General features: G+C 44.0%; 1 protein-coding gene across 4 annotated transcripts in view; it reads right to left on the bottom strand.

The window, feature by feature from the left end:
- Nucleotides 1-1,953: 1,953 nt before the first annotated feature.
- LOC100642219 (netrin receptor UNC5C) overlaps nucleotides 1,954-9,058 on the bottom strand; it is a 44,682-nt gene continuing 37,577 nt past the window's right edge. For all 4 annotated transcript variants that reach the window (XM_048409029.1, XM_020864922.2, XM_048409030.1 and 1 more), the window contains 4 exons: nucleotides 6,605-6,742; nucleotides 5,525-6,022; nucleotides 4,091-5,048; nucleotides 1,954-3,142 (listed from right to left, as the gene is read on the bottom strand). In XM_048409029.1, the coding sequence (XP_048264986.1) occupies nucleotides 2,971-3,142; nucleotides 4,091-5,048; nucleotides 5,525-6,022; nucleotides 6,605-6,742 (1,766 nt within the window). In that variant the 3' untranslated portion in view covers nucleotides 1,954-2,970. The remainder of the gene's footprint in view (nucleotides 3,143-4,090; nucleotides 5,049-5,524; nucleotides 6,023-6,604; nucleotides 6,743-9,058) is intronic.

The following is a 9,058-nucleotide window of genomic DNA, read 5'->3' as shown; positions in this document are numbered from 1 at the left end:
CCGATATTTATGAAGAAAAAAGTGCGTGTCCCATCGAGAAGACGAGGAAATGGCAGATTATAGGATGGAAAGGTAGGAGGCAGCGCTCGCAGCTAGACTGGCAAAAGCCGTGGAAAAGCTGTACGCGTGACTGGTATCGACATTTCAAAATTGCTACGTTCGACGTCCATTGTCGCGGGTTCTCTTTCCACGGCGTACGTACCAACACAGACAGAGAAATGGTTGGGTGGTGTGAAAAGTCGAGGAATATTCTTTGGTAGCGATTCTCAGGCTCGTTCGACTAAGAACGTACAGCTCGAGGAGGACAAAACGTTTCGTCTTCGTCGAATCATAGGCTCGGGGACAAGGAAACACGGAATTGAAGTGAAGCGTCTGTGTCGTCGTTGTTGGAAGCAATGGCTGGTCGGAGAATGGAAGAAAGAGAGAAAAAGAGCGCGAGAAAAAAAAGAGTGTTTCGCTGGAAATTATCGACGATACGTCGATAAAATGCATTTGCGGCAGCCATTGTGTCTTTCGTGAAAGACCGTGACAGACGGTGTTTCGTGTCCGATAGATCGCCTAGCTGAATCGCGTCTCGACGTCGTCTAGTTTGATTGAGCCGCGTTGCGTGCTCCTCTAACGGACATGAAACTGTATTTACTTAGATTTATGTGGCACGCGGCCGTGCAACAAATTGTGTTCTGTGAAGCGATTACCGAAAGAAATGCAATTTTCTTTCAGCGTGCTTCGTTGAAATATGGAGTTCGCGCCTACGAATATCCTTTAAAAACGTCGATTCTCGAACGTGTTCATTGAAAGACTCGGTTATACATCTATTCGAAAGTCTACATTTATAAATATATATGTTCGAGGTAGATTGTTATTCTTTCATGAAAAATTTCATAAAATTGAAATATTATTTCACGTCAGAATTTAACGAGATATTTATTTACTTTGTTTTCGATAAATTTCATTAAATCGTGCAAAGTGATTCGTGGGATTTATTTTAGATTCGTCGAATCAGTGGAATAGAAAATGGTAATTTTCAAGCGAATGGCAAAGTAGTGCACGAATGTTCCTTGGTTGGCCGGTTTGTTGCTCCATTTTCGAGGCGTTTTACGCGAGCACGTCCGTAATTCTGGGAACGATGGCATCGAGGTAAAAGGTTTGAAACTAATTCGCGGTCGTATTAAGTGCACGCATGGCGCGCTGGAAACGGTTATTCGATATCACGGAATCGAAACTTGGTAATGGAGGAACGTGATGGTCGTCGTTGAAACTTTGCAACGATTACTCGTCAGAAATGTGGGAGTCCGCGCGATCGATGCTGACTCACTGGACCAGTGAAAGCAGCATTCTTTCGGCGTCTCTTTGGGTATTAGATGTGTTCGTATCGTGTTACTCGTTTCACCTCGACAAGGTTTCTTATTTAGGAAAGTTTTTCGCGTGAATATTAACCAAACCTTCCCCTCGTAATTATGATCCTGTTACGCAGAAATTTAATACTAATTTGTTAGAGATACGTCAAGTCTATAGGGCTTCTATTTATGAGAGACGTTTATTAAATTAGGGACTTAAATATTTTACAAATCCTTCCACATGAGAATATTTCTATTTGTTCAGCTTTCAATTACTTACCTCAGGATGTAGTTATACCGAATTCATTTCTCGTGTTTGTAGACCTAATCCAGTTCAGCCTCTATTTATTCTAACATACGGCACACCTAATCCACGCTTATGTCGAGTCGAAATTAAATTCAGCTCGTATTAAATCCGACAGTTTCAGTTCTCCTTTAATCGCGGATTCGTGTTTTGACAATATCGAAAATTTCATTTATCTTAATTATTTCAACTTTCGTAAAAGTGACGAAAGATTGGAAACATTTGCTAGGAAACACGCTGAAATACTTTAAAACGATTTTTTCACGAAGGTAGGAGGAGCGAAAGAGGGATAAAAAATGAATGAACAACCACTCGAGGTATACAAGAATATTTTATTCGTCGAAAGTAACAAATATACAGTTCTTCCAAATAAACTTGCATCGATTTAAAAATTATCCGATTTTTACCGCGAATAGAGGTCGTTTTCTACGCGATCGAACTTCCGCCCCGTTCAGGTGTGCGCGCGCGAGCGTGCATTACCCCTCGCCGTGTTGTTCGAGGGTTGAACAGGCCACGGAGCAATGGTATTGTCGATGTGCACGAAAGAAACCACAGACGCATACTTTTTAACAAACATCTGAATACAAAATTCAACGGAAACGGATACGTGGGTTTCGAAACCGAGAGTGAGAATTTTGGCACGATCATCCTTCCAGGAAACCGGTGGCCACTCGCGTGTGTGCTCGTGCATCCGTATATAACAAATCGATAAAAACATCTTCCATTTTTCCCTCCTTACCTTATCTCGTTCGTTTCTTTTCTTTTCGTTTCACTTCTTTCACCGCGTCGGAACGACTTTTCTTTTCTTCGTTTTCGTAATTCGTTCCATGCTCGATGTTTCTCTATCTATCTAACTATATATATATATTTTTATATATATTTATTTATATATATATAAACATCCGTCTAAATGGATATATCCATTTGCATTTACTCGCCAGTCCTTAGCACGATATGTACACATATATAACCATCTAAACGTATAGTCTCTAGTTTACTTCGTTTCACGATTATTACAATACGATCCTCGTATAGATCCGACGATGTCACCTCGAACAACGTTCATCTTACAAAAGAAACAAAATAGAAAATAAGGGAAAAGAAAGAGACGAAAATTTCTATGTACAAAAGGGGTAAGCGGGAGAGAGACAGTTTTGACCCGCGCAAAATTAAGGCAGTGTTTCGATGAGTCCGTCCCGGAGAACCGGCTTCTCCACTCCAAAACAATGTTCGGTTCACCACTTTTCATTTCTTTTTTCGTTCACTCGGCTCGTTCATGGACTTTCACTCACCACAGGGAACGTCACGTGGCTTCGAGGTTCCGTTCGTTCAAAGCCACGGACCCAGTTGGGCTTCCAGGATCGTGGCCGCGTCGGTTCTGCCCATCACTCGAAGATGGTTCAGGAGGTCGGTCACCGCGGTTGGCTCATGGTGTTTCGCTTCCCACAGGTCCAGAATATGCTCCGTGGGACTGGACTTAGTGGCGAAGTAGTTGATGTACCTGCAAGTCAAGGAAATCCACGCGTCTTTCGTTATGGAAGAAAAGCTATCGATGATAGATGGAAAAGTAGAAGCTGTTATTAGATGAATTGTATTGATCTTTCACGTGATCTCTGACTCACAATCCTGTTTTCCTATGGTCAACAAATTTTTATTTTTTAGGAATAAAATCAGTCTTTGTGTTTGTCAAACAGAAATTGAAATGTAGAAATTCGTTGAGTAATATGATTGAGATACATGTTTCCCGATTTATCGATCAAGAAAATTCGATAAAAATCAGAAATTAAATAGATACCACTCTACAATTGATATGGATATTACAGTACTACTTCTCTCTTTGATCTTGAAATTCTATCACAAACTTTTGAAACGTAGTAGAACTACGTATGAATAAGTCGATTCTAAGTTTCAAGTACATGCATAAGCTATAAAGCTGAGTTCTAATTCCAAAGTACGATTGAGGAAAACTCTAATCACATAAACGTATCTTCTTATGTCAAATTAAGTATAAAATTACTTGTTTACGTGCATAATAAATTACGTATCTAGCGGACAAGTTGAACATTCGACTTCGATTTTCTGAACGTTAGCTCTTACTATCAAAATTGATAAGAACGAGTGAAGAGGTTAACAAATAAACCTCGATAATCGAAACTATCAGTCTCCCGATATATTCAGATAAACATAATTCTACCGTAGTCTAAGACATTTGCAAATCCCTCGTATTGATTTCTGCATCGAAAATGGCCATACGATCCTTACAAATCACCGGCTGTCAAGAACAATCAACTCCTGTGGGACACGGAGCCTTGAAAGAGATACTCAGAAACGGTAGCATATAAAGAAACTATCAGTGTCCCCGGAGGATATATCCCGTCAGTCGATCGAATTACCAAAGTAACAGACAAGCATCTATCGAAGCAAATATGGAAATCTCAAGATTACCAACCTGTCGACTTGAAGCCTCTGCGCCAGCATCCTCCAGTCGTTGCCAAGAGCGTTCGGTGGGTCCAGGCATTGGCATAGCTGTTTCCTTAGGGACCTGGTAAACCGAAACGGTCTGAGGGTGGTGGAGTCAGTGGTCACGTTATTAGCATGCCCGCTGCTGACCACAGTCACCTCTCTGAGCGGTCTGGTCACGCTTCCGGATGAGATCAATTGCTTCGCGCCGTCGTACACGATCCTAAACACCTGCCTGGTGTCCGAGTTCCCTTGCGATACTTGGAGTTTGTAGCTTCTGCTGCTGGTAGGTCCGAACGCGGTGTCTAACCCGAAAGTTACGTGTTTCGTGTTCTCCTGGCAGTTCCACATGTCCCTGAACGAAATCTCCTGCCGTTCCGTGGGCGACTTGCTCTGCCACTCGTTACCAACTTCTTCGAGGCTGATGCAGAGCGATTCACCGTTGTCTTGGAACAGCAGGGTTCTTGGCTTATCCAGCAAGTAACCTCTAATTTGAGATTCTCTATCGACGATCGCCTTCATGGCAGCCTTCGTGTCTTCCACGGCATACACTCGGACGCAACATTGGCCTGCTTGGCTGGCGAACAACGCTAGCCGTAGTCTCTTCGTGGCGATCACGTTTTCGCAACTTTGGCCAGCTAGAACGTAGCCTCTCAGTTGTTCCGTCACGATGAAGGCTTCCGCGTGATCCAGCTGCGTGAACAGCGGTGTGTTGATCGTCTCGTTGCCTAACGTTAACACTCTTGTCCACGTAATCGATTGATGATCCTTGGAAGAAGCGATCGCTGTACCGTCCTCGACGCTTAGACCATCGCTAGCCCAGACGCTCAACTCCCACGTTGCTGGGTGAAGCATCGCGCAGTGCTCGAACTGGAGGATTACTGGTTTGTTGAAAGTTGCCGACGAAGGGCCGCAGGTCACCACCGCGGATAGTTGTGTGATACCGTCTGGAGGAAACACAAAAATCTCTAGCTATTGCTTCCATATGTGTCATAAGGGATAGAAGAGCAGAAAAGAGCAGAATTATGAAAGTTTGAAAACGCGGAAATCTAAATATTCTCTTCGAGACAATCTTTTTTTTTTGATCGCGATCAAATTTCTAGTCAAACAATCGAGCTTCTAGTCAGTCGCGCTGAATATAGGATTATCTGTTTGCGAATATCTGCAAGGAACTGTATCTAATCTCTTGAGAAGCGATCTCACGTCTTTCCACGAGGATACACATCTATTACACGCGCCACAATTTGCAATTAGACGGAGCAACATCAGAGCTGGAAGCGTTCTCGCCTCAAAGACATCCAGACCATTCCATCGAGACCGTCCGCGTCAATTGAATCGCAATCGAGTCGGATCGATGAGGTGTTCGTTCCGGTGGAACCGTCACGGACAGCGCTTGGCAATTAATAATGCACGCACCACTTACCGGGTAATCGAGGCCTAAAGCGATCCTCGTTCAGCACCGCCAAGTAGAGTTCCTCCCTGAGTGGCTTCGGCACGGCTCCCTCGGGCACCGACATGGATATGCCCGCGTCCGGAAGCACCAAAAGCGCGCCACGCGTGTTTACCGCCGCTCCAGCAACGTTTCCGGTCTCAAGCTTCGGTAAACGAACGCTCTCCGAGGCGACGTTGTACGTCGAGTCGGATGACGGGTACGAGCTAGTGACGCTGTTCTCGCAATCGGAATGGATCTGTTTGTCGCTGCATGATTCCTGCGTCGACGTGCTTGGCGTTGGTGACATTGGTGACGGTTGTGGAGCGATCGATAGGTGGGGCACGTCGTAATGGTGCTCGGAGAGGGATCTCGACATCGACAGCTTCGGGTCGAAAGGATACTCGTAACAGGCCGGAACGCTCGTCGCTGTTACGTCCGGCTGTAGGCTCAGCTTCTTGTCCTGGTCCGGGAAGAACTCCGGCTGGAATTCTGAAACGCACACCGCCGAGCCACGGCTCGTGGGTATCTCTGCGCGCTGCGGACAGACGCCGCTGTGATACTATTCCGATTTCAGGGGCTAACCACGTCCGCCACTTTCATCAGATTTTTAGAATATTTGATGTTTATATTGCGATGTGTTCTGGCTAGGCGAGTTGAACGTGTACGCAGGAATCTGAGAAGTTTTCTTCGTTTCACCGATAAATTTTTCTTACGATAGGTGACGATTTTTCATCGCTGGATATCAAATCATCGAACGACGACGAAGCATTCCATCCAAGAACTTCGATTCTTCTATATTTAACTCACATAGTCAGAGCTATCGTCTCAAATTTTCTTGATGCGTGGATGAAAGTAGCGAACACGTGGCGTCGATCACATTTCGAAATAGTATCATTTCGATCGAGCGTAGCGTGACGAAGGAACGAGAACGAGTTCAGCTTTCTTGAAAGACGACACAAACGCGAGATATAATTACATACAGCCGCGGAACGTCATGTTTCGCTCCTTCGTTCGCGAAGAGCCACCGCGGCTGGCTTTCTTTCTTTTTTCTTCCATTTGTGAAATGCTTACCGTTACGGGCCATGGAGTAAAGAGAATGGTCCCGACCTTTGCGCCTCAGAAACCTCGCTATGAAAAATGCCAGGCCGCCGACTACTGCACACGCGGCAGTCAGGCTGCCGTACAGAGCCATGTCCATCTGCGAGTTCGCTGTGAACATCAAACGACGCGTTTCTTTCTTATTCCTGTCTCACGAACCGGTCACAGACACGTACGACATGGTAGTACAGGAATTGTAGAATGTTAATTACTTTATCATCGAAACTGATTTTTATTGTATTTTCTTCACAACCTCTTGAGGGATACCAGCGCATATGCGTACGTTTATATGTTGTATGTTTCTCTATAATGAAAGTCTAGTTTTAGAAGGTGACTAATTGACAATATTATTGCGAATAAATATTCCTGAGTACATGGAATATTTTTATGAATATTTAATCTTAGCCATTCAACCTACGAAACTCACAGGTATCAGATCGTTCGTCTTCGTAATTATTAAAAAAATGCACACACTTTCGACGAAGTTATCATTTGCGCGTAGTGTGTTAATGAATTTGTCCCTCGAGAGATTAAACACTGAAAATTTCCCACGTCGAAGCCCCCATTATAGCATACTAGATTTTCTCTTTTTAAGCTAGTGAATTGGCACAAGTAATTAGTGCCCAATTAAGTTCCACCACTTAACACTCGCGAATCGACTAGATCTCCAAGATACCGTATCTCTCGAGACTTTCTTTGAAACATGAGTCAACGCGAAATCATGCACGCGGCCGACCACTCACTGTCCAAACTCTGGCAGGTTTGTTTCCGGGGAACACGCTACAGAAGCGAGAAAGCATAGCCGCTAATTCGAGACTTTGTTACAGCATGGCGTTAAGCCGCGCGTCGAAAGATTATCGCCCGGTCGGAGATTACAGTAACCAGCGGGCGTTAATTCCTCGTTTTAAGGGGCCACTCCGCGATACGATCTCTCCGCCGCCGTTTAAGACGTAGCGTGCAAATGGCGCCGGTAATTCTCGCGTATCCGCGAAGTGTGCTCATCGTGGACGAGCAGAGCCGACCACCATTCATGAATAATTTACGCGGCAACTTTTATACGCTCTTCTTCTTTCTCCTCCTTCTTTCCCTCTTCTTTTTCCTTTTTTACGACGAAACGTGTTCGCGTGGACCAATGCTACGCACAGAGTTGACGGCGAGAAGGAGACAGACAGAAGAAGACGAAGACGAGTTTTTAAACGTTTCCCGCGTACCGCTAAATATTACGAGCATCGTCTAAGGAAAGTTTCAAGCTCGGTTCCTCTCCATTTACGCCAAGGGGACACAACCTTCGCTCGTCTCCCTTCGTGTCTCCTGTTTTATCGTTTTACATCGTGGCACGTTTATTCCGCGCTTTCGACGATAAACATTCGGATCATTATTATCGTGGCCGTTAAGCGGCCCGTAATAAAAACCACCATGGCAAGCATGTAGAGAACTCGAACGGAATAATAATTTTAAGTGGTGTCGTGTCGCTCGACGGTCAGTGAACACAGGATGGCAACAAAGACGACGTGGGACGCGATTAAAACCGCGAAAAACGTAGTAGGAGGAGGTAAAGAGGACAGGAAAGAGAGATTACGTCATCGTACACTATGATATTCTTATCGTCCATGTAAAATCGGGATTGAATTACGCTGTATGCAAAGTTTCACCGAGATTCGAACGGCGTTTTATGAATTATGTAACGCAGGAATTCATCGGTGCTTCTTGTCCCGGTGAGCCGCGAATGGATCGCTTGTGAACGCTTCATTCGACAGGCGACGTGCTGTCGTAAATCGCGAAAGTTCGCGGATATCAATTTACGAAACGAGAGGAGAGTAAAGCAATTACTCGTGCAACTTTTCTCCTAGCGAATGTTGCTCAAAAGTCTCGAGACGGTTGTTATATTTGATTAAAAAATGAAGAAGCTTAACGTGATATTTTATGTAACAATGGAGATATAAAGTACTGACGTATTAATCGATTTGCTAAGACAAACGTGCAATTCGAAGTTCGTGATATAGTATAAAGCATTGAAGTTTCGTTAGACATAAAGAAAGTACGGAAAAGTTGAAACGATATTTTCGCTCTGAAATAAATTATTATTTGTACTATAGAGATTCCTCGTAAAAATGTCTAACATGAAACCAAGTTCAGCCTTTAAATTCACAGAGCTCCGTATTACCATCGTTGAAAACAAGAGTAATCTTATTGCTTCATTACAAAAGTTCTTTATCAAAAATCTTGCAATATGAAACTTCGCTGAGAACTAGAACTGGCTTTAAGCAGTTGGCCCACAGTCTCCGAAAACTTTCAAATAAATTCTACAAACTATCGCCTAATCGCCTATCAGCGAAGTTACTCGCTCTAAAACGAAAAAAGAAAAAGGAGAAATAATTCTTTCCACGGTGTCTACCCTTCATCGTCTCATTGCCACGTTCAAGGTAT

The sequence above is a fragment of the Bombus terrestris genome, chromosome 10 (genome assembly GCF_910591885.1).
Source record: "Bombus terrestris chromosome 10, iyBomTerr1.2, whole genome shotgun sequence".
Taxonomy (NCBI): domain Eukaryota; kingdom Metazoa; phylum Arthropoda; class Insecta; order Hymenoptera; family Apidae; genus Bombus; species Bombus terrestris.
Note: the sequence above shows the minus strand (reverse complement) of the source record. Positions and strands in the feature narration are given on the sequence as shown.